This window comes from Camellia sinensis, chromosome 14 (genome assembly GCF_055761805.1).
Source record: "Camellia sinensis isolate YWXY chromosome 14, ASM5576180v1, whole genome shotgun sequence".
NCBI lineage: Eukaryota > Viridiplantae > Streptophyta > Magnoliopsida > Ericales > Theaceae > Camellia > Camellia sinensis.
In genome coordinates, this window is record NC_138974.1 from 13,142,181 (window position 1) to 13,167,320 (window position 25,140).

Here is a 25,140-nt window from a genome sequence, read left to right on the forward strand (position 1 = left end):
CTTTAAAAAATTTACTAAATATCAAAAATACAATAAAAAATATAAAAATTGAGTACATTTTTCAAATTTTTGTGTATTTATTAATTTTAAAAATATTTTTTCACAAATATTTACTATTTAGATACATCTAAGTAAGGTGTATAAAAAAAAAAAATGTTTAAAATTTTTAAAATATTCACTAAAAACAAAAAATATAAAAGATAAAAAACTCAATTTCTAAAAAATTAAATTAAAAAAATTGAAACCAAACCGAATATTATTTACTCAAAACAGTTTTTGAGTTTCAAAATTAATATTTTAAAATTTGAACAAAATTTATTGTTAAAAAAAAAGAAGAAGCTATAAGAAAAGGAGGGAAATAATTATTTGGTGACCTTTTTCTAAGTTGTTCCGTCCGGTTCGTCCGACCTCCATCTCAGTATTTCTTCGTCCTTAACTCTCTCTCTGTCTCTAGCTTTCAATGTGTTTGAATTTGGGATCAGAATACTACTTTCTCTCTCAAGAACAATCGGCGAACACAAGAATTGGGGATTTCTAGAACTTGATTTGAAGGGGGAGAGAGAGAGAGAGAGTGATCAATTTCAATTCGAAAGTTGGAAAGTCTCTGCAGATCTTCCAATGGCGGTCGACACGAACTTTGCCTCACTGTTCGAGAAGCTGAAGCTGGAAGATCCATGGCTTCCGCCTAGACCTTGGGAATCGATTCCTTCCGAGAGTGGTTTCTCTCACTCCAACAATTCAACCTCTCAGTCTTCTCTCTCTACACCTCTTTACGACACTCCCATTGTCTCTGTAAGTAGTTCAGTATTATTTTGATTCTTCTGCTTCAATTCTTTTACAATTCAATTCTTTTGATCTATATGTAGTAATGTGTGTGTGTGGGGGGGGGGGGGGGGGGGGGCGGTAAAACATGGAAATGTAAGTAAATTATTGGTCATTGTCGGGGAAAGTTCCATCAAGTTCTCTGATTCTGCACATGTTATCGATTCTCTCACAATTTGGTTCACTTTTTGTATGAATGCCATGCAGCTTATTCATATCTCTCCATTCATCTATATATACATATATTTGTGTGTGTGTGTAAAACCTAGAAATTTAGGGTGAATTAACAGTCAATGTGGGGAAAATACCATGAAGCTCTGGTTTTGAAAGATTTTATTCAGTACTATATTATGTTTAAAAAAAAAACTGAAAATCCAGCTTCATACAGTTCCATTCACTTTGAAGAAAGATTTGATTTTGTTTTTCCAGTTGTAATTTCTGTGATTATGTGATTTTAAAGTTCATTTAAGCCTTGATAGAGTTGTTTCTAAGTTATTAGTAGATACATAAGTAATCCCAATGCCAATCATTGGAAGTCCAATGTACGGGTGCTCAGGTACTTGTGGTATATCAAGTTGTACTAGGAGGCTACATGGTGGTTGTGCTTTGATATTTTTTTTTTTGGATAAATAATCAAACTTTATTGAGAGAGCATTAAGATGATGCAAAAGAATACAAAAAAAGCCCAGGAACGGGGAAAACACTAACAACACCTAACCAATAACAGCATCTAAGAAATCTAAGAAAACAAACAAATCCGGAACCGCCCTCCTTTCCAACCAACTATACAAAACTATTAATAAACAGCTCTCTAGCCAAGACTTGTGCTTTGATTTTTTTTTAGTATTATTATATATATATATCTGAATTTCCTTTGGAATTATATGTTTGTGGGCAACTCACCATCTCAACCCTTGTGAGCTTTATAGTCCACCAGTATGTTTGAATTTTGAAATATGGCCTTCTTCTGAAATCACAACAATGATTATGGGTTTGTTTGGTTGTAGGTTTTGCCTTATTGCTTGAATTTCTCTATTGTGTATTAGTGAATTCAAAATAACTGGATTTGTAGATGAAGTAATTCAAATTATTGTACGTGCCGACTTAGACAGATCTTGAATCTTCTCACTTTTGATTAGGTAATTCTATGTTTAAAAAGAAATTACGAATTTAACTTTTCATAAAAGCAATAATATTTGTAGATTTTGGAGTTGATTCATTGTTGCACTGGAAGGACATCTAATTGTCTAATTCTTAAGTGGGATTATTTTAAAATGGACTAATTCTTTTTTTGGGACAACTAAAAGGTCCAATTCAGTGGCAGTATTTTTGTAAGATCTAGCTAGTATTAACTCTTGAAATAGTGAAGTCCACATTGTTTTGGTCATTGCTAGTACTATAAAGGACAAAGTTCCTACACCACCATTGCACTTGACAAAATAATTCCAGATGATTTTCTTTTTTCTTCTTCTCAACTGGTTTTCTCTTTAACTTGTCACTGTTCCATTCATATTTAGTGTGGTACTTAGTTCTGTTCGTATCTCATTCTAGCTTGTTTTTTTGGTTGCAGGAGGCAAGTTTGGTGAGATTGGCAATGAATGCACTGCAAGGTATAGAATCAGCTCTCATAACCATTGAAAATCTCTGTGCAGCATTCTGTTCTGATCCAGCTGACAGAACATTCCATCGAATTCCCAGTTTATGGAAACGGTCGTCAAGCACTCTTGCTTTGGGAAAGATACTCAAATCCATAGGCCGCTCGGGTTGTGTAGTCTTTATTCTCCATAAATTTGTGGATCATTTTAAAAATTTTAATTTTGATGAAAGTTTGAGTTGCAGTAAACTTATGAATTCAGAAGCAGAGGAAAATCATAATGATCGCAAGGGTGAAGGGGGAGAACACCACCCATACAGTCTTGTTAATCAGGCATTTTCTGTTGCTGTGCAGAAGGTTTTAGAAGGTTACATATGCACACTGGATACACTTTTTGCATCAGTGGGTTTAAGACGTTCATCAAAGACTGTTGAAGTTACCCTATTGGAGGTTTACCTCCACACAAAGGAATTGAGAAGTCAGATTGAAGCTATTGGAAATATCTGCAATATTCATAATATAGCTCTTTGCTTTTCAGTATCCTCTTTTGAGGGTTTAATTGCCAAAGCAAATTTAGAGTTTCATAAGTTCCCAAGAGGTGGAGATCTGCTCACTTATTTGTATACACAACTACGGGTCAGAAACTCACCATTATTAAATTTTTTTGTTGTTTCTTCCACTTTCTTTATCTACTGTTGATGATTCAATTAGTCACTTTATTGTGCTTTTCAACTTATTATTTTATGTTTTCATTGCTAGCTTTATGTTAATAATCATTTCATGTCAATATCCTTCATGCAATGTGGATTGTTCACTCGTAAACTTCATGTTTGCTAAAATCTTCTCCTTCCTTCTAGGTAGCAGAAATATATAGGTGAGAGCAATAACCAAGTGGACAAAATCTACAATGTTATAATATTGTCTCGCTTCGAGGACATCTGGACATGCATTTGTGAGAGTCAAAAGCTATGCTGTTACCTTTCCATCTTTGTAAATAAAAAAAAGGACAAGTATGTACATATTGCGTGATGGCACAGATATAATATTCTTGACCTCAAGAATACTAATTTTTCTCCGGTGATTGAAAATTTGTGTTAGTGGAACTTTTATATTGATCTCTTAAAGGCTGTATCTGATGTTTATAGCTTTTGATTATATATGTTCCTTTCTGTAACATTTTTGAGGTTCCGCTAATCTGTGTTTTTGACATTTAACTTTGTAGGTTGCTGATCCTGCCCACACTGCTCTCCTCAAGTTTCTCTTTCTCTGTTCATGCGAACCATATTGTGAATTTATTAGATCATGGATTTACAAAGCCAAGATTAGTGATCCTTATAAAGAATTTGTAATGGAATATGTCGAAAATACACCTTATCCACCTGGTAAAGCTGGAAGCTTTAGTGACATCCGATTAGCTACTATTAGGGTAATGCTATCAATTGTATTTTCACTTTCCAATCCAGAGGTTGTTTTCTGTGTAATTTACTTTTAGCTTCCCCCTCAGGATTTCCCTCACAATCTTGAAATTTTCCGTGTCAGGAGCGAGATGGAGTTGCTGTTCCTTGTTTTCTGAAAGATTTCTCAATTCCTCTTGTAAGAGCTGGTCAGCAGCTTCAAGTACTAATGAAGTTGCTTGAATTATGTAGTCATATTGGCACCGTAAATCATACTTATGAGGATATCCTTCCCTGCTGGAGTGGTTTCTCAAGTGATCATCCATATTATGCATCTCCATTGACTTTTAATCAAGGAAGCATAGAAGCTATGGTACTTGCAAGGAACGATTATTACAAAAGGATGCTGGAAAAACTTGACACCATTTTAACAAAGTTAGAAATCAGATATCAACAGGTATTTGCATCATAAGGGTCCACTGTTCTTCAATGTTTATTGTTTTTTCTGATTTTTATATTAATTAATAGTAAAATATGTGCTTACTTCCAGGAAGCAGTTACTTTTTTATTGTTTGTGTCTTTATGTTACTGTGCTGCTTACTTTTTTATTAATAGTAATTAATTGTAAAATATGTGCTTCCTTTTTTATTGTTTGTTCTGTGTAGTAGTTTTGAGTTTGGTATTTTTGTATTTTCTTTTTTCTCTTTTTGGTTTTTTCCATCTCTCTTGTTAGAGGATGCCTTATCCTCTTTTTTCTTGGCCTTGAGCCTTAATATATCTTTGTTTGTTCCTGATCAAAAAAAATGTCACTGTGCTGCTTGATAAAGTTAAATTACCATTTTTTTGTAATAATCTATAACACTGGGAAACATGGTGTTTGCATGAAGTTGTAATTCTGTACTCTTCAGTTATGTTATGTGCTTATGTCTGCAATGCTTTAATCAATATTCATTGTTCACTGTGGCCCTATTTGCTGCAGTGGTTGGAAACAGATTAGATTTTTGTTTTGAGCAGAAGCTGTTAAACTGTTTGGTGCAATGCTGTGTAATTATGAATTTGAGCAATAGAGTAGTGTTTGCTAGAGTTAGTTGTAAAGTAGCTTTTTGCTGTGTAATTGTCCTTTTTGCCCTTATAATTTGTGAAGTAGTGGAAATTGTTTTTTTTTTTCCCTCCAGATTTTAATTTTTTAGAAGTCCTTCCATACACAAAAGTTAATGGGTACGTTTGGTTTGAGTTTTAGAGATGAATTTTAGAAAAAAAATTTCCAAAAAATTGTTTGGTTTGAGATTTTTCTCAAAAAATTTTCAAAATCACTTTCTCTCTCTTACACATCAATCAATCACTTTTTCTCTCTCCTCTCTCCTTCTCAATCACTTTTTCTCTCTCACACATCTACTCAATTACAACAAAATATCAAATCATTCCAAACTTTCAAACTCTAAAACTACTTTCAAAATATATAACCAAACAAACCAAAAAAATTTCTAAAACAACTCTCCCAAATTTTTTTCAAAAACAACTCTCCCAAAAACAAGCCAAACAAGCCCAATAAATCTAGTACCCGTATCGGTACAATTCATACTTCATTTAAGTATTAAAACCCTATAAAACACATAATTTGATTTCCAATAAATTTCTCCTAAATTGGATGAAAACACCAGCTTCAAGATTCCAAGGCCTCATTCTACAAAACGGCTTTAAAACAACGCCCAATTAGTACACATTAATGTGTGTTTGGGAGGGGAAAGATTGGATACACACCTAACCTTTGGCATAGTGCGCAAAGTGGTTGTCCTGTGACTTGAACCCATAACCTTAAAGTTATTGGGTGAAGGTTTTTACCATTGAACTGATGGCATAGTGCACAAAACGGCATATTTTTTAAAATTATTTTCATGTACAGTATAGTTGAAAGAACCCAAAAATGAGGGTTATGCATATATAATATAATACACGTATTTAAGTTGCAGCAAATGGCACCTATCATCTTATGGTAGATGGCTTTGGGTATTCTGTAGGTTTGGGTTGTGCTTTTGGGGCATACCAAGTAGTAGTTGGAAGGGGATCTCTGTGCAATTTTTCAGATTGTGGGAGGATAAGGAAGTTTGATGGTGGATTATGTGTGGAAGGAGGACGACATTTTTTTGGGATATCTTGCTTTTAGAGAAGTAGGCAATGTTGGGAGGTTGAGTAGGTGGGTGTTGTGATGCAAGGACAACCCAATATTTTTGTGCAAGGGTAAAGTGGTGGGCTTAGGAATAGAACAGGGGAATAAGGATAGAGTTTGTAAATCCATGGTTGTCAACCGTTTATTCGGATTTTGAAAATTGAAGCTCTGCATACATATTTTAAATAAAGAACTCTAGCCAATCAGAGAAGTACATGAGAGAAATAAGAACCCTGCTCCAAAAGGGTTGTTTGATCCACACCCAAAATTTTAGAAGAGTTTCACTCTCACCTTTAACTAATAGGTTTGTGTTGTAGAAAGGGACCCTCTACATAGATATACATGATAGGAAACCCTCAAGATATGAAAAAAGATATAATGACAGAAATTCCAGCAAAACAGATAGTCTCTCAACAAACAATATGTTTGGACTGCAGCCCGAGTCTACAACAGTAGGTAATGGGAATATTTTATTTTATATTATAAATAAAATTAGCCAACTTTTTTGAACAACACTGTTGACCAACTTGGGGTAAAGCTCTAAAAGTAGGAAATTCTAACCAAAACAGTAACTAATGAAATATCAAAATTCCCCAAAATAATTTTTTTTAGCAAACATGATTTTCTAAACGTCTATAAAGACTTATAATCCTAATTAAGGATCTAAAAAGTACTAACGAAGGACAAGAAACAAAAGACCTATTTATATATAAAAATAGGAACAAAAGACCCATAACCAACCAAGCAGCTGTAACTGAAAAATTACCAAATATCACTAAGCTAAAAGCTAGTGAGTAGTGACTTCTATACATGTTTTCTCCTTTTAGTTCCTGCGCCATTTATATAATGTGCCGAGCATAGAAGAGAGATAGGATGCTATGAGAGGGTTAAACTCTGAAAAAGGAACTTTCAAAAGCCTGTGGTGCTTTAATGGGAATTAGAGAATCTTTGTTTTCCTTGGAAATGGATTTGGTAGGTTTCATTCTAAGGAGTCTTTTTCTTTTTTACGAAAAAATTATTTTATTTGTTTGTTTGTGGAATGCAAGTCAATGAGAAGATTCTCACCATTGATAATTTGATTTGGAGGTGAAATGTGCTAGTTAATTTGAGTTGTTTGTCCAACTAGAAACGGGAATTGGAAGATTGGCTGTTTTTGTATTATGTTTGTAGAATGACAGCAAAAGTCCGTTTCATTGTCAAGCAATAATTATTTCTAACGGCTAACCTAATCTTTAGCAAGTTTTGTTGCTAGCATTTGTCTGATTTCCGAGCGTCCGTTTAATTTCTTGCTGTATATGCTTTCCCAGGTAGTTGCAGATGACAGTGTACCAGTCTTTGTAAATAACAATGGAGGGAATCTGAACAACCCAATTTCATTTATGAAGGATGGCAGTTTCATTTTTCCTTCAACAGATAAAACAGATTTGGATGTGTAAGCTCTCTCTCTCTCCCCTCGTGCACACATATGCATGTTTTGTAATATTTGTTTCACTTGCATATTTGAAGTTTGCCCACTCATTCAAAATCAATATTGTGGAGAGCCTGAAATGCATTTTTGGGCACCTTTCCTAACAACTTAAGCTTTTGAACTGGTGTTGATCTAACATGGTATCGGCGCTCAAGTTGGGGGAGGTCGTGTTCAAGTTGCTCTGTTTGCGTTTGTTCCCTATTTGCTTTATGTTACTCTCTATGTTTGGATGATTGCATCTCCATGTGCAAGACAGAGTTGCACTTGAGGGAGGGTGTTGTTGGAGAGTTTGTTACGCATTGTTGGGTCCCTTTATTTGAGCTTTCAGATTTGTGGTGATCTAACAAGCAAATGCTGCTAATAACTTAGTATTCATTGACATTGCTGTATTTGTTTCCTTCACCCATTTGTTTAGCCTCCTATAGGTATTTTCTATGCTTCTCGCTTCTTCATGATTTGAATTTTCTTGATTACCAGGGCTTTTAACACTATGGAGTCTGAGGCTTCTAGCACGACAGATGAGTTCTCTTATGTGGAGGATCAGTTGGAATCATCAGAATGTTCATCTTTAAATGGCTCTGAAGAGAAAAATGAGTCTGTGCAGTTGATTCAGCTTCCTAATAGTTTGGTTGTATTTGAACAAAATTATTTATCTGCTTTAAACTTATTGTCAAGAACTTCCATTCATAATTTATCACAAAAACCTTCCGAAAGTGACACGTCAAACCACATTGAAGCTGATTCATGTGAAATTTATGAAAGAACAGATCTAGATGACCATTCTGTACATCCTTGTCGTAGAGAAACAAATTTGAGTGAGAATCCTGTGTGTCTGGATTCCGGGAAGCCAAACTGGTCATGGTTATCTGAAACTCAATACACAGAGAGTCAGTTTGATACAGGCTTGCTGTTTAGTGGCCTTGTGAAAAATCCTTTTTTTGTTGACAGAAGGCCTAGACATGACACAAGGTCCCATCCTTCTGAGCATGGGTTAAAGGCTAGTACTAGAAACACAGGAGTCTTGAAGGAGGGTGCACCATATTTGAGCAATATGATTCTCACTGAAAACTCTTTAGCAGAGGAAACCAATGATAACGGTCAACTTCCAAATAGAACTTGTGCTTCATCCAGTTCATTTACTTTGCAACCATTGAAGCTCAATTACCATTCCAATCTTCTCAGTATGAACCCATTATTGTCAAAAAATGAGCTGATGAGTAGGCGTGGAGAGAGATGGTGCAGAGACCGTACAGAACCTTTTCCTTGCTTTGATTTTTCGTCTGTAAAAGACCCATATAAGGTATATGTGGAAAACTTAGTTCCCAGTCCCAGATGTCAATTTGAAGCTGACCCTATGATTTTCAAGAACTCCAATGCTTCTGCTGCAACTTGTAAGAGCAATCACCACAATAAAGAAGGCTATGATGGTCATGAGATCTTGATCGATAAGACTGAGTTTGCTCATGTTAATTTGACTTTGGAATCAAAGAATGACAAGAAAGAAGATGTGATTCTAGAAAATTTTTCTGGTGGAAGTGGTTGGCAGAGTATGCTCAGTTGTTCAGATAATGCCCACAATTTTAGTTCCAGAGATCACAGGAACAGTTTGGCTGCTATATTTGAGATGCCACTTGATTTTGTTATTGAGAAATGCCTCTTGCAAGAAATATTGCTTCAGTATCCTTATACTTTGTTCTAGAGACAGCCAATATTTATTAATCATATAACCTGTGCTTACCTGTTCTATTTACTAATTTAGTTTATAAATTTGTAAGTTCTCTCCTTGGTGTCATTCCTGATGCAAACTTCAATATATGCTTGGTGTCATTCCTGATGAAAATCTGCGCATGAATTGCCCTGTGAGAAGCAGACCACTAAAATATATGACTGCCTAGTATTTTGGAACACTGTAATTACGCAAAAGTATAATTATGTACTAGCAAGCATTTCCATTTGTGGGTTTTTACTATATTTGACACTTTGTATGAAGGGCCAATATTGGAATGTAGAGGTTTTCAAAGTAGTACCATTATTTCCATTTGTGGGTTTTTACTATATTTGACACTTTGCATGAAGCGCCAATATTGGAATGTAGAGGTTTTCAAAGTAGTACCGAACCTTATTGCATGTACTCAAAGTAGTAAAAACAAACTTGGATGGCTTTGCTTGATATCAATGATTGTGGGGAGCTCTTTAATTATTATGGTTGATTTATGGTAGGGTGAGGTTGAGCCGTTGAGGAGGATGTTGTTCATAAAATGGGTAATAGTGACTATACTTTAAATGTTTACGATACATATAAGTTGAGATGTTAATGGATATACTATGTAATCTAGACTTAGGTACGAGTATTAGGTGGTTGTGCGGGTGCATGCCCAAACATCAGACCTTCATAAACCTAAATCTTAGGATATTCGGATTGTTAGCATATTATATTATTATTTGGGTTATTAGTTTGTAATTATTCTATGCCTTAGGGCTGCCTTGTAATTATTAATCTTCATTAATATAAATAGGGGATGATATCCTAATCATTCCCGATTACTCTCTAAAATCATCATAGTATCAGAGCCAAACCCTAACACCTAAATCCATCTACCCATACTGTTCCTATTCACCACCGGAGCTACCAGCCACCACCAGAGCCAGTTCCTCTCTCTCTGTTGGCTCAAGCTAACTCCACCTTGAGGGGCTTCGGCTCAAGCCGAGAGGACCCACGTAGTTTCGGGTGGGTTGATGCCTGTCTAGGGTTTCGGCTCACCCTTGTTGGTCGAACTCAGCAACAAAGATCACTTTAGGGTTCGGAACTTACCTGGGTTGGTCATCTGTCGGTATCGACTGCTCTTGGTAGCCCCTCTGCCTTAGTCGACTTCCCCTATGCCGTCGTCTCCTGAACAACTTCAGTCATCACTCGTCACTTTGTCAATTCGTCGCTCGTCTTCAGTCATCTCTAGTATCACCTCTGTTTGGTCTTACCTCTCATATATGTTGTGTAGTGCCTCTGTTTGATTTTAAACACAGTACACTTTATGTTTTCTTAATTTTGTTATGCCTTTATAGTGGTCATTGTGTCTTTTCTTCCACCACCACCACCTTCCGGGTTTGTGATTGCCACTAGTTTTGTTGCGGGTTTGGTAGTATAGTATCCATGGCAGATTCCACCAGTGTGTCCACTACCTCTCAAACACCTAGGAGTGAGAGTTCCATTATACCTACTACCATGCTTGATAACTCTAACCCTAGTCTGAAAATCACCACCTCTCTATTTAATGGTTAGAACTATCTAATATGGTCTCAGAGTTTGACTATATTTTTGAAGAGCAGAGGGAAGATGGGGTATGTTGATGGCAGGATATAGGCACCTAGTACCACTGACTCGGGTTATGACCAATGGGAGATTACCAATTCTTTGATTATGGGTTGGCTTATTCATTCGATGGTTCTAGCAATTGTTGAGAGCTACTTGTCTATGGAGACTGCTCAGGATGTTTGGGATGTTGTGGCTGCCACATATTCCCGCAAAGGGAATTTCTCACAGGCATTTGAGGTGCACCGCTCTATTGAGAGCTCTATTCAAGGGGAGCAAACTGTTCTTCAGTACTTCACCTTCCTCACCAATGGCTGGAAACGCCTTGATCACCTGCAGGACTATAAGCTTGTTTGCACTGCTAATTCTGTCGGGTACAGGAAGTTAATCGCACAGGAATGGGTTTTTAAATTTCTGACTGGCCTAAATGTGGAGTATGATCAGGTTAGGAGTCGAGTTCTGGGTATGGACACTCTTCCTTCACTTCAGGAGGCATTTGCCTATGTACAAAATAAGGAGAGTCGCCGGTCTACTATGATGTCCCTTGTCTTCTGACCGCTTAGCATTACTGTCTACCCCTCGAAATGGCCTCAACCTGACTCTCATCCCTCCGTCTGCCGCCAAGGAGTCTGTATTCTGTGATTATTGTAAGAAGCCGCGGCTTACTCGTGAGACGTGTTGGAAGTTTCATGGGACTCCATTCGAGGGTCGAGGTGATCAGTCTGGTTCTAGAGGAGGTCGGTCAGGCCCGTCTAGAGGACGTGGCTCCTATCCCCGGGCTCATCAGTCTAGTGCCGTTGATACACTTGATTCTAATTTTGCTTCTGTTGGCTTGGCTTCTGATGATCTCTCTAGTATGGTTACTCAGGAGTTTGAGGATGTTCTGCGTCAGTTGTTGGACCGCCGGTCTTCTACTGCTCTCAGTACATCTTCCTCATCATTTGCCCGCTCAGGTAACTTAGCCTCTTCTCCTTGCGTTTTCCTATCTCATAAGGTCTTGGATTATTGATTCCAGTGCCTCAGATCATATGTCTGGCTCCTCTGATCTTTTCTCTGCCTATAAGCCCTCTTCAGGTCAGGACAAAGTTAGGATTGCAGATGGTACTGTTTCTTCCATTTCTGGGAAAGGTTTAGTCCACGTCACTCCTACCATACCTCTATCTTCTGTTCTCCATGTTTCCAATTTTTCTGTTAATCTGTTATCCTTGAGTCATCTTACTCAGGATTTGAATTGTAGTGTGACGTTTTTTCCTAATCATTGTCTTTTTCAGGACCTTGTCACGAGGAGGACGATTGGCAGTAGTAATGCAAAAAATGGTCTTTACTTCCTAGATCAACCGGACAAGCTTGCTTATTCTTCCACCACGAGTCCTACTACCCCAGATGATTTATGGTTGTGGCATCGGCGTCTTGGGCATCCTTCTTTTTATTTACTTAAGCATTTATTTCCATCTGGTTTCGCAAATAATAATGTGTCTGAGTTTCTTTGTGAGTCTTGTCAACTTGGAAAACAACACAGAGTTTCTTTTGCTTCCAGTTTTAATAAAAGTTTAGTTCCTTTTTCATTAATACATTCTGATGTTTGGGGTCCCTCTCGTGTTATGTCTGTGAAAAAGTCATCGATGGTTTGTTACATTTATTGATGATTTTTCTTGTACTACTTGGGTGTATCTCATGAAATACAAGAGTGAGGTTTTCTCTGTATTTTGCAATTTTCATAAGATGATTTGTATTCAGTTTGGGGCCACTATCAAACGATTCCGTTTTGATAATGGGGGGGAATACATCGATTCTGGGCTAAGACAATATTTTTCTACTCATGGCATTATCCATTAGACCTCTTGCACCAATACCCCTCAACAAAATGGGGTGGCAGAACGCAAGAATCGCCATCTTCTTGACATGGCTCGGTGTATGTGTTTTTCTATGAGTGTGCCTTGGTCCTATTGGGGCGACGCTGTTCTCGCTGCTGCACATCTTATTAATCGTCTTCCTACTCAGGTCTTGCAAAAACAAGCTCCTCTTCAAGTCCTCCTAGGTTCCCAGTCATTGTTTTCTATTCCTCCCAAAATATTTGGTTGTGTCTGTTTTGTTTATAATCACTCTCATACTCGTGATAAGCTAAACCCTCGCTCCCTCAATGTGTTTTCCTTGGTTACTCTCCTACTCAAAAAGGGTATACGTGTTACCACCCTTCTTCTCGTAAGTGGTTTGTGTTAAGATTTACCATCACCTACCACATACTTACCATCACCTACCACACACTCACCTACTACACTCACCTACCACCACCATCCACTACACCTACATCTATATAAGGAACCATTTGTAATAGACAGAAATAGAAGATATAAATCAATAATACATATATTTTTTCAAAAAAAAAAAAAAAAAATACATATATTTTTTCATGGTATCAGAGCGGGTTTAGAACCTAATATTTTCGCTTCCCCGGCGGGCGGCAACCTCACCTTAGCCGCCCGCCGGACCTCAACCTAGTCCACTTGTTTTTTTACACATACCTTCTTCCATAATTGAGCTCTTCTCTGCCTTTACAATGGCTGCCAACGAAGACCAAGAGTGCAGAGGGAAATTTTGTTGTGGTTGCTACAGTTGTAGATGTCCAAAGATCGTGAGTTGTCGTGATTGAATCTTCCGAACCATTTGCACAAGTGGAGTTGGGATCATCTGGCTTTGATCTTTTATTCTGAGCCAAAGAGAGTGGTTCTGCGTCAGCTGTACACGGTAAAGGACAATCATCTGACCTTTCCCTCTTGCACACAAATGACCCGTTTTGAGAACTATTTGGAAGCTCAGTTCGACACAGAGGTGCCTTGATGGAATAAGTGTGAGCATCCTGCTCAAGCTCACTCCCTTCCATTTGTGCATCATCACCATTTACCATCTCATCAAGGGAGAACCGAGGATCCGTATCGCAGGATCGCCGGCCGAAGCCGTAATCGGCGATTTCGGACTGGGTTTCGCAGTATTGCCGAGAAATCGGCTTCTCCACCGGTAATGCCGCCGATTCGCCGCCGCTATTTCGCTTCTTCACCTTCTGTTTTCGCCGCCAGTTGGACCGTTTCTTGCTGAAAACCGACGCTGCCGACCAAGCATTGTTTCACATCAACTCTCAGTCTCTCTCCTGTGCAGTCCGTGGACCACCGCTGCTGCATCAGCCGGCTCTCTTCCCTACTGCACTCGCGGTTTCAGCCACCACTGCACTACCACCGCCATGACCACGCTGCTGATCTGCTGATAAATCCTTACTATTATTTCCCATCGCTTTCTATTCTACCTTTGACCACCCCCTTCCTTGGCTTTTTTTTTTTTTCTGAGTTAACAAACAAACCCAGCTTTTCTTTCTCGACCTGAGATTGTTGATCTGATACAGTGCTACTGCAATTCCCCTCCTATAAACACGTGACGTCCGACACATGTCGGTCTGGCCAAAGCATGCCTTGAACATCTCATCAGGCTCAAAATCCTCACATGGCCTTGAACATCTCATCAGGCTCAAAATCCTCACATGGCCTTGACCCTCTTCTCTCTCTCTCCACTTTATCACATGAGTTTTGTCCCCCTCTTTTCATTTCTTTTTATTTTACTATTATCTTTCCACTCTTCTTTTCTTTAAACATAACACCCTCTCTTATATCAGACTCACTTTAATCATATCCACCACCTTTCTTTTATTTATCACACCTATCTGTTTTTCTTTTCTGTACAACTCTCCCCGGCTCACATACTTTCCTCCTTAATATATTATTCTTATTATTATTATTATTATTATTAAAACCAAAAAAAAAAAAAAAAAAAAAAAACACTTAGCACACCAAACCAAATTTCATTCATCTCAGGGCTCAACCCCGATCACCATTTTACACCAAAAAAAAAAAAAAAAAAAAAAAAAAAAAAAAAAAACCACAAACAAAACAACCACACCCACAACGAGATCTTTCTTCTCTACTCTGCTGCAGGTCTTTTCTTCTTGCATTTCTCTTGGGTGTCCCTTACCGGCGCTGCCTCCGTGTTTCCCACTCTACTGGGCACGATCACTCCCCCATACTCCTCCACTGCAGCATATGGCGGACCTCCAAATCGGAACATCACGGTGGCCTTCCGCTTCAGCTCCTTGTTTTCCGCCTTTAGCATACTTATCTCTGCTCGCGCATCCTTATACATGCGCTGGAGCAGAGCCAGCTGGGAGTTTAACTGTTGCACCTCATTTGCCCTACTCTGCAGCCGGTTCGACAAGTTTGTCACCGTAGTCATGGTTTCCACACAGGACTTCAAAGTATACTGATTGGCTTCAATGTCAGTTTGCACTGCCATTTTTTGCTCCACAGACCGCATAGGAAAGTTCAACGGAGCAAACCCTGGGGCGCTTGGTTGAGGTTCACTGGCCCCCGCACCAGTTATCTCTCTTGTTGACTCGTTAAGGTCTGGAAAGAGAGTGAGCAGACCACGGGAAGACGAAGCCATTTTCTGGACAACAGAGTGTTACAGAGTGTCTCTCTCAGAAATCTCTCTCAGAAATCTCTCTCAGAAAACGAAGAGTTTTTTCAGAGTTTTTCTAGCAGGTTTTTGTCTCTGCTTCCAAGCCTCAGCCTCCGCTTCGGTTTATAAAGACCATGACAAAGAGGCCGACACGCGTTCTGTCGATCACGTGCATCGCCGCGTGTCTGGCGCACCTTTTGATGGCACGCCTTTTGAAAACATGGGCACGCCTTTTGATGGCACGCCTTTTTATGGATTGGGCACGCCTTTTGATGGCACGCCTTTTGAAAGATTGGGCACACCTTTTGAGGGTGCGACTTTTTATGGGTCCGACAAGACTCTGTAAACTGTCCCGACATTGATTCCGGTTAGCTCCTTCATGGGTTCGACAAGACTTTGTAAACTGTCCCGACTTTGATTCCGGTTAGTTTCTACAAGGGTCCAGCAAGACTCCGTAAACTGTCACCACAACTGTCACAACATTGTCTGCTACAACGGTCCGACATGACCCCATAAACTGTCTTCTACATCGGTCTGACATCGCCATACAGTGTCCTCTACAATGTTATGACACCCCCATACAGTGTCCTCTACAACGTTATGACACCACCATCCAGTGTCTTCACCAATGGTCTGACACGACCATACAGTGTCTCCTATCCTCTTTTATTTTTATGTATTTTCTTGTTTTGTTACTCTCTCCAAACTCAAATTGGTTAGTTTCTATCCTCCTTGAGTTTGCGGGGGGCTGTTAAAATTTACCATCACCTACCACACACTTACCATCACCTACCACACACTCACCTACTACACTCACCTATCACCACCATCCACTACACCTACATCTATATAAGGAACCATTTGTAATAGACAGAAATAGAAGATATAAATCAATAATACATATATTTTTTCAGTTTGTGTCCGTGAATGTTACTTTCTTTGAGTCTCAGTCCTATTTCTTGTTTTCTCCGGTGTCACAGTCCTCCCTTGTGGGGGAGCCTTGGTGTGAAGTGAGTCCTGTGATTCCTATGGTGGAACCAGTTGTTCTTGCACCAATCTCTTCTACTGGGACTACAGACCCAATGTCACCAAGGACAAGGATAGGGAAGGGCAAGTTTATGTCCAGGACAAAGACAGATAGAAAGTTAACTGGATACAAGGGACCACTTCTGCTCCTCCACTGCCATCTCCTGCTTCTAATGAGAGTCTAGGTAACTTTAAATCTCGAGTCTATTGATCTTGATGTTCCAATTGCCAAGAGAAAGGGAGTGAGATCTTGTACTCAACATCCTATCTCACATTTTGTGTCCTACTCTCATTTGTCATCCTCATACAGAGCGTTTGTGTCAAATATTTCCTCTGTTAGCATTCCTAACCATTTTCAGGATGCTCTTGCTACCTCTGAGTGGAAACTTGCCATGATTGAGGAAATGAAAGCACTTAGGAAGAATGGCACTTGAAAATTGACTGAGATACCTACGGGCAAACGACCTGTGGGATGCAAATGGGTGTGTACTGTAAAACACAAAGCAGATAGTTCTATTGAGCGTTACAAGGCAAGACTTGTGGCAAAAGGGTTCACTCAGACATATGGCATTGACTCTCAGGAGACCTTTGCACCCGTGGCTAAGATGAATTCAGTCAGAGTATTTCTCTCTCTAGCAGCTAATCTAGATTGGCCACTTTATCAATTTGATGTCAAGAATGCCTTTTCCATTGTGACCTCGAAGAAGAGGTATATATGGACATTCCTCTTGGTTTTGAGGATCATCAGACAGAAGGCAAAGTATGCAGGCTTCGGAAGTCATTATATGGTCGCAAACAGTCTCTAAGGGCTTGGTTTGAGAGATTTATTCAGGCTATGCTTAAATATGACTTCAAACAGAGTCAGGCAGATCACACCTTGTTTGTGAAACATTCCTCACGTGGTAAGACTACAACACTTATTGTTTATGTAGATAACATAGTTCTTACGGGCAATGATAGTGAGGAAATACTTCTGTTGAAGAAATATTTATCCGGTGAGTTTGAAATCAAAGACTTGGGAAGCTTGAAGTATTTTATGGGAATTGAAGTTGCTCGCTCCAAGGATGAGATATTTATCTCACAGAGAAAATATGTGCTTGACTTGTTGAAAGAAACTGGAATGCTTGGTTGCAAGGCATGTGACAGTCCACTGGAACCCAATCAGAAATTGGGGGATGATGAAGGAGAAGAAGCTGTTCATAGGGGGAGCTATCAACGATTAGTGGGTAAGCTCATTTATCTATCTCACTCCCATCCTGATATTGTTGTTACTGTCAGTGTGGTTAGCCAGTTTATGCATGCTTCTCATCAGATTCACTTCGAGGCTGTCATGAGAATCTTGAGGTACTTGAAGTCTGTTCCTGGTAAGGGTCTATATTTTTCAAAGTATGATCATCCTCGTGTGGAAGCCTATACAGATGCTGACTGGGCTGGATCAATAACTGATAGGAGATCGATTTCAGGGTATTGCACCTTTGTTAGAGGCAACCTAGTTACTTGGAGGAGTAAAAAACAGAATGTGGTTGTTAGGTCAAGTGCAGAAGCTGAGTTTAGAGTTATGGCACAAGGGGTGTGTGAGCTTTTATGGATCAAGTTATTGTTGAGTGATCTAGGTATTGATCAGACAGACTCCATGCGGTTATACTGTGATAATAAGACCGTTATCAACATCACTCACAATTCGGTTTGATATGACAGGACAAAGCATGTTGAGATTGATTGCCACTTCATTAAGGAGAAACTCACTAGTGGCACCATTTGTACTTCTTTTGTGCAGTTTAGTGAACAACTTGCTGACATTCTCACCAAGGGAGTTGGGAATAAGCCATTTCATGACATATTAGGCAAGCTAGGCATGAGAGATATCTTCGCACCAGCTTGAGGGGGAGTGTTAGCATATGTTAAAATTGATGTATTATTGATTGATATAATGTTATATTTTTTACAATGATTCATGATTCCTATATATAGAAGAGGGTGAGTGTGTAGTAGGTAAGGAGTAGGTGAAGTGGAGGTGGTAGTGGTGTAGTGGGTTAGGTTTAGTGGAGTAGGTGAGGTGGTAGTGGTGTAGTGGGTTAGGTTTAGTGGAGTAGGTTTAAGTGGGTGAAGTAGGTGGAGAGTAGGTGGATTTTAACAGCCCCCCGCAAACTCAAGGGGGATAGGAACTAACCAACTTGAGTTTGGAGAGAGTAACAAAACAAGAAAATACATAAAAATAAAAGAGGATAAGAGACACTGTATGGTCGTGTCAGACCATTGGTGAAGACACTGGATGGTGGTGTCATAACGTTGTAGAGGACACTGTATGGGGGTGTCATAACCATGTAGAGGACACTGTATGGTGGTGTCATAATGGTGTAGAGGACACTGGATGGCGGTGTCAGACCGATGTAGAAGACAGTTTATGGGGTCATGTCGGACCGTTGTAGCAGACACTGTGTGGTCGTGTCAGACCGATGTAGAAGACAGTTTATGGGGTCATGTCGGACCGATGTAGAAGACAGTTTACGGGGTCATGTCGGACCGTTGTAACAGACACTGTTGTGACAGTTTACGGAGTCTTGCTGGACCCTTGTAGAAACTAACCGGAATCAATGTCGGGACAGTTTACAGAGTCTTGTCGGACCCATGAAGGAGCTAACCGGAATCAATGTCGGGACAGTTTACAGAGTCTTGTCGGACCCTTAAAAAGTCGCACCCTCAAAAGGTGTGCCCAATCTGTCAAAAAAGGCGTGCCATCAAAAGACGGGCCATCAAAAGGCGCGCCCATGTTGTCGTCGAGCGCCGAGCGGCGCATGAGAGTCTCGTCAGGGTCTTTATAAACTGAGGCGGAGGCTGTGCTTGAGACAGAAGCGAAGACAAAAAAACTTTGTGAAAAAAACTGTTGAAAAAACTCTTCATTTTTCTGAGAGAGATATCCGGTTTCTGAGAGATTGTCTCTAAGAGCTGCAAATCTTGAAACACTCTGTAAACACTCTGTAACCAACCCTTCTCTGAAACACTCAGACCCATAACATGGCTTCTTCTTCCCGTTCAGCTACCCAGAACATAGCCTCTTCTTCCCGTGGTCTGCTCACTCTCTTTCCCGACCTCAACGAGTCAACAAGAGAGATAACTGGTGCGGTGGCCAGTGAACCTCAACCAAGCGCCTCTGGTTTTGCTCCGTTGAACTTTCCGATGCGGTCGGTGGAGCAAAAAATGGCGGTGCAAACAGATATTGAAGCCAATCAATATACACTGAAGTCATGTGTTGAAACCATGACTGCGGTCACAAACTTGTCGCACCGGCTGCAGAGTAGGACAAATGAGGTGCAGCAATTAAACGCCCAACTGGCTCTGCTTCAACGCATGTATAAGGATGCGCGAGCAGAGATAAGTGTGCTAAAGGCGGAAAATAAGGAGCTGAAGCGGAAGGCCACCGTGATGTTCTGATTTGGAGGTCCGCCATATGCTGCAGTGGAGGAGTATGGGGGAGTGAACGTGCTCGGCGGCGTGGAAAATACGGAGGTAGCACCGTCAAGGACCGCCCAGGACGGAGGCAAGAAGAAAAGATCGGCGGAATAGGCAAAGAAGTGAGGTCGGTGGGTGGCCGTCGGCAGAAAAGAAAACAAATCTTTGGGTGTTGTGTTTTGGTTTTTTTTTTTTTTTTTGGTTTTTTTTTTTTTTTTTTTGTGTGTAAAATTGTGATTGGGGTTGATCCCTGAAATGAATAAAATATGGTTTGGTGTGCAAAGCTATATTTTTTTATTTTTTTATTTTTTTTATTGTGAAAAAGGGAACACAAAAAAGATAAGATAAATAAATAAAAATTCTATTTTGTGGTGAGAGAGTCGGTGAGGGAGGTGTAAAAGGTGATTAAAAGAAATAAATAAAGAAAGTGTGTGATGATGGATATGGGGATAGATGTAATAAAGGAATGAAAAGAAAAAAATAAATAAAGAAAGAAAAGAAGAAAAGAAAATGGGTTTGTGCAAAAGTAGACAGAGTCTGTGCAATATATTATAATAAACATAGATATATATTGATATATATTAAAATAAAAGAAAGTTGAGTGGGTTGATTAAAAAAAAGGATGGTGGGTTTGAAAGTGAAAAATAAAGAAAAGAAAAGAAAAGAAAGGGGATCATGTGGTGAAAGAAAAAGGAACTGTGGGTTTGAAAAAGTAAAGTGAGAGAGAGGAATTTCGATGCAAGTTTTCTGACTCTTCTCAAAAAACAACACAGCAGTGGCTGTCCTTTGTATTCTGAATTGTTGCCTCATACTTTGTCTTGGTGACCGACTGTTCGGATCTCTGTCCACCATGATTGAAGCTCTTCGTCGGACTTTATGAAGCTTGGATCTGGGTAGCCTCCGGTCACCACTCTGCAGTCAACTTTGGCCAATATGCTTTCGCAGGTTATTTCCCGAACAAGCCAACCATTGCCAGGAGGAAAATACCGACAGAAGATCCATCGGAGCAAGAGTTGAAGAATTTCCTGAACAAGCCAGAGGTAGAACTGATGATGAGCTTTCCTTCGCAGATTCAAGCTACCATAGTTATGGCAGTTTTGGATGTTTTGTCAAATCATTCGGTGGACGAGGAATATATAGGGAAAGAGATGGAGCCAACACGGACTGAGAATCCGGTTGTGAAGGCAGCTTTTGAGAGGTTTAATGTGGTGATTTTGTTGATAAGTTGGAAGACGGTGGTGATTTTGAACGCCACAGTGGAACTGGACGAGGAAGTGATTTCAAACGTGAAGGAGCTGGTCGAAGAAACTGGGGAACAACAACTGATGAAATTGCTCAAGTGACCGAGGAAATTGTCAATGAAGGTGAGAAAAATCAGGGTGCTGAGAAGCCTCAGGAGGATGCAACAGATGTCAACAAGGAGAACACTGCAAATGAGGCTGGAGGAAAAGAACCTGAGGATAAGGAGATGACACTTGAAGAGTATGAGAAGGTGCTGGAAGAGAAGAGGAAAGCACTGCTGGCACTTAAAACTGAGGAAAGTGAAGGTATGTGTAGAGAATTTTAGCAGACTAGGTTGAGGTCGGGCAGGCGGCCAAGGTGAGGTTGCCGCCTGCCGGTGAAGCGAAAATACTAGGTTCTAAACCTGCTCTGATACCATGTTAAAATTGATGTATTATTGATTGATATAATGTTATATTTTTTACAATGATTCATGATTCCTATATATAGAAGAGGGTGAGTGTGTAGTAGGTAAGGAGTAGGTGAAGTGGAGGTGGTAGTGGTGTAGTGGGTTAGGTTTAGTGGAGTAGGTGAGGTGGTAGTGGTGTAGTGGGTTAGGTTTAGTGGAGTAGGTTTAAGTGGATGAAGTAGGTGGAGAGTAGGTGGATTTTAACAGCATATTATATTATTATTTGGGTTATTAGTTTGTAATTATTCTATGCCTATCCTAATCATTCCTTAATTTGATTACTCTCTAAAATCATCAGGGATATGTACCCAAATGTTAGATATTCGTATGGTGACATGTCATGGACACATATATCTTACATATTGTATAATATTCTTAGATAAGATAGTAGTAAATTACGTAGAAATGTACTTCAAATTAAATAAGATTTAGGAAAAATATGAAATTTCTCTCTCATCCATGCAAGATGTTGGAAATATTTCATATTAGCAAATTGAGTTTCTTCTTGTTCATACATTGTAAAAAAATTAGAGGATCCAAGTGTCTAAATTGGGTAAAAGCGTCAGACACATCCCACAAGCTTACTCTTTCATATTCAGTGGACATGGGTACTTGGGGGAAATAGAAGAATCCATGTAACAAAGTACTCTGTCAATATATACAATTTAATAGCAGATTTGGACCTGTTCCTAGAATATATATTCCACAATTATAAAGAATGCATATTCTGATTATGTTGAGAGATGATTCTTGTGAGGCAGATTCAATTAAAGTGGTGCAGATGTGTTGCCATTTCCAGAAAAGAAGAGTACAGGATCAGTGTTATAGTGGATGGAATGTCTTTTGATGGACAGGGACACTATATCTAGTGAGGCATGCAACACATTTGGGAATGTTAATTCCCATTTGAAAGTTCCTAGTTGGTCTAGTTTGGTTTGTTTTTGTTTTCTTAAAAGAAAATTGAATATTACTCGCAATGAATTCAATTATTGGGGTGGAAAAATATAGAGGTTTTTTGGCATACTTAAATATGGATAGAAGGAATTTTGTCAACAACAATGCATCCGCTAAAATAATGCTTAATGCTCAAATTTTCAGGTGGAGAGCAACTGATAATGCACATGTATGGTTGCAAAAATATGTGTTTACAATGCTTCTTTTGAAAAATAATGCTCTTATAGATAGCTTCAAACTTTTGAAAATGAACAAATTGACAAATAGTGTTGAAAAACATATAATAGTGCTGATAATATCAATAATAAAAACTAAATAAGCATATCTCCATTATGACTAGGGATTATATCTGGACTCTGGGTCATTGCATTACAAATAACTTTGACAATGAATTTTAGTTTCATTGAGTTCCTCTGGCTAATGTTTTATGATTTATCTCTTCATGATTAGGATTATTATGATTTATGTCTTCATAATTAGGATTCTCGTTGGGGTAGTCATAAATATTGACATGCTTCAAAAAGCCTTCCTATGGTTGGGTTTTTGGGTGGAGAGTGAAAATGACGAAAAGCATCACCTGATTGATTTTTGATTATATAAAGTTTCAAACTAATAAAGAGACCAATGAATTCAAAACGCAAATCTTGATGAATACAAATAAAATTGTTTTGGTTGTCTTTGTTTCCTCTTCCAACTATTTGATTTGGAATAGACAAATATGAGTTGTAACTGATTTTTACAAGCAAGCATCTTTTAAAATGCCTGTCTCATTCTTGGAGCCTGGATATTGGTCAGCCCTCTTGAAAAATGAGGTGCAAGAAATCCAGAAGATCCTATTGGGGTGAATATGCATCTCAACTATGTGGCCTAGTAGTAGTTTTGCTTTGTCCTTTTCTTTTCAGCCAAAATCATTCCTCAAAATTTATTTGTAGTTGAGAAGTGGTTTCTGATGTTCAATTTATTCCAGTTTGAAGTGCAATCAATTGATGCCAGTTATGCCTTTTTCTTAACAGTACCAGATATCGGTATGTAAGTAAGTTGACTATTAAATTACTCGAAGAAGGATTTGATTTGCAAGAACATTTGCTGGCATTGCGTCGATACCATTTTATGGAGTTAGCAGACTGGGCAGATTTGTTTATAATGTCTCTTTGGCATCATGTATGTTTGACTAGCCACTTTAATGTGTTATGTCTTTAGTTATTTGGTTTGCTAAAACTGTGGTTGCTTCTGATCTTGTTTCTTATCTTGAAACCAGAAATGGTATGTAACAGAGGCAGAACGGAAAGTATCAGAAATTCAGGGGTTACTTGAGATGTCAGTTCAGAGGTCTTCATGTGAAAGAGACCATTATAAGGATCGGTTATTTGTGTACATGAAGGGTAACGGGAATGGCATGATGCCTTTATCGACATCAACAATAGGTAAATCTTTTAAATTTGGAATGCTAGGCTTGGTGTATTTCTTTTAAACTTGGAATGTTTGACTTGGAATGTTGCAATAACTCCCTTTGTTTGTGTGTTTGCTTTCCCTTGCTGTATTTCTTTTCCTCCTTTTTAAACTTAGAATGTTTGGCTTGGTGTGTAACATTCATTTTGTTGTGAATATGGCAGGAGTCGATTCGTTTGATTTTTTAGGGTTGGGTTACAGAGTAGATTGGCCTGTCAGTATTGTTTTGACCCCAGGCGCATTGAAAATATATGCTCAGATATTCAGTTTTCTAATTCGAGTCAAGCTGGCTGTTTTCTCGTTAACTGACGTATGGTGCTCATTGAAGGTATGTGTAGAAATTTAATGTATAAAGAGAAATGCTTGTATTATTGATTGATATATTGAATGTTACAATGATTCCTATATATAGAAGAGTAGGTGGTAGATGGAGTAGGTAAAGTGGAGGTGGTAGGTGGAGTAGGTGAAGTGGAGGTGGTAGTGGTGTAGTGGGTTAGGTTTAGTGGAGTGAAGTAGGTGATAGGTTTTAACAGCCCTCCGCAAACTCAAGGGGGATAGGAACTAACCAACTTGAGTTTGGAGAGAGTAACAAAACAAGAAAATACATAAAAAATAAAAGAGGATAGGAGACACTGTATGGTCGTGTCAGACCGTTGTAGAAGACTATATGGTTATGGCAGACCGATGTAGAAGACACTGGCTTGTGTCGGACCGATGTAGAAGACAGTTTATGGGGTCATGTCGGACCGTTGCAGAAGACAGTTTACGGAGTCTTGCTGGACCCTTGTAGAAACTAACCGGAATCAATGTCGGGACAGTTGACGGAGTCTTGTCGGACCCATAAAGGAGCTAACCGGAATCAATGTCGGGACAGTTTACAGAGTCTTGTCGGACGCTTAAAAAGTCGCACCCTCAAAAGGTGTGCCCAATCTTTCAAAAGGCGTGCCATCAAAAGGCGTGCCCAATCCATAAAAAGGCGTGCCATCAAAAGGCGAGCCCAAGTCATAAAAAGATGTGCCGGACATGATGGCGAGGCGCGTCACCACATTGGCTTGCGCGCCCGATTTGTCGTCTGGCGTCAAGGGGCGCATGATGCGCGTGTCAGCCTCGGCTATTTAACCAAGACGGAGGCTGAGGCTGAGGCAGAGGCTGAAACAAAAAAACCTGCTAAAATCCTCTGAAAAACTCTTCGTTTGCTGAGAGAGATACTTTGTTCGTTTGCTGAGAGAGATACTCTGTAACACTCTGTAACCAATCCTTCTCTGAAAGTACCAGTCGGAAATCGCTGCTTCGCTGAAACACTCAGCAACCCAAAAAAC

The 25,140-nt window shown here is 39.2% G+C and overlaps 1 protein-coding gene across 3 annotated transcripts in view; it reads left to right on the plus strand.

The window, feature by feature from the left end:
- The first annotated feature begins 366 nt into the window (after nt 1-366).
- Nucleotides 367-25,140, plus strand: part of LOC114314610 (uncharacterized) — a 46,063-nt gene continuing 21,289 nt past the window's right edge. For 2 of the 3 annotated variants that reach the window (XM_082906548.1, XM_082906550.1), the window contains exons 1-9: nt 367-792; nt 2,393-3,052; nt 3,639-3,842; nt 3,956-4,267; nt 7,285-7,409; nt 7,923-9,122; nt 23,392-23,533; nt 23,631-23,796; nt 23,986-24,149. In XM_082906548.1, the coding sequence (XP_082762674.1) occupies nt 619-792; nt 2,393-3,052; nt 3,639-3,842; nt 3,956-4,267; nt 7,285-7,409; nt 7,923-9,122; nt 23,392-23,533; nt 23,631-23,796; nt 23,986-24,149 (3,147 nt within the window). In that variant the 5' untranslated portion in view covers nt 367-618. Of the gene's footprint in view, nt 793-2,392; nt 3,053-3,638; nt 3,843-3,955; nt 4,268-7,284; nt 7,410-7,922; nt 9,123-23,385; nt 23,534-23,630; nt 23,797-23,985; nt 24,150-25,140 lie in introns of all 3 variants that reach the window. The other variant, XM_082906551.1, reaches the window with a different exon arrangement.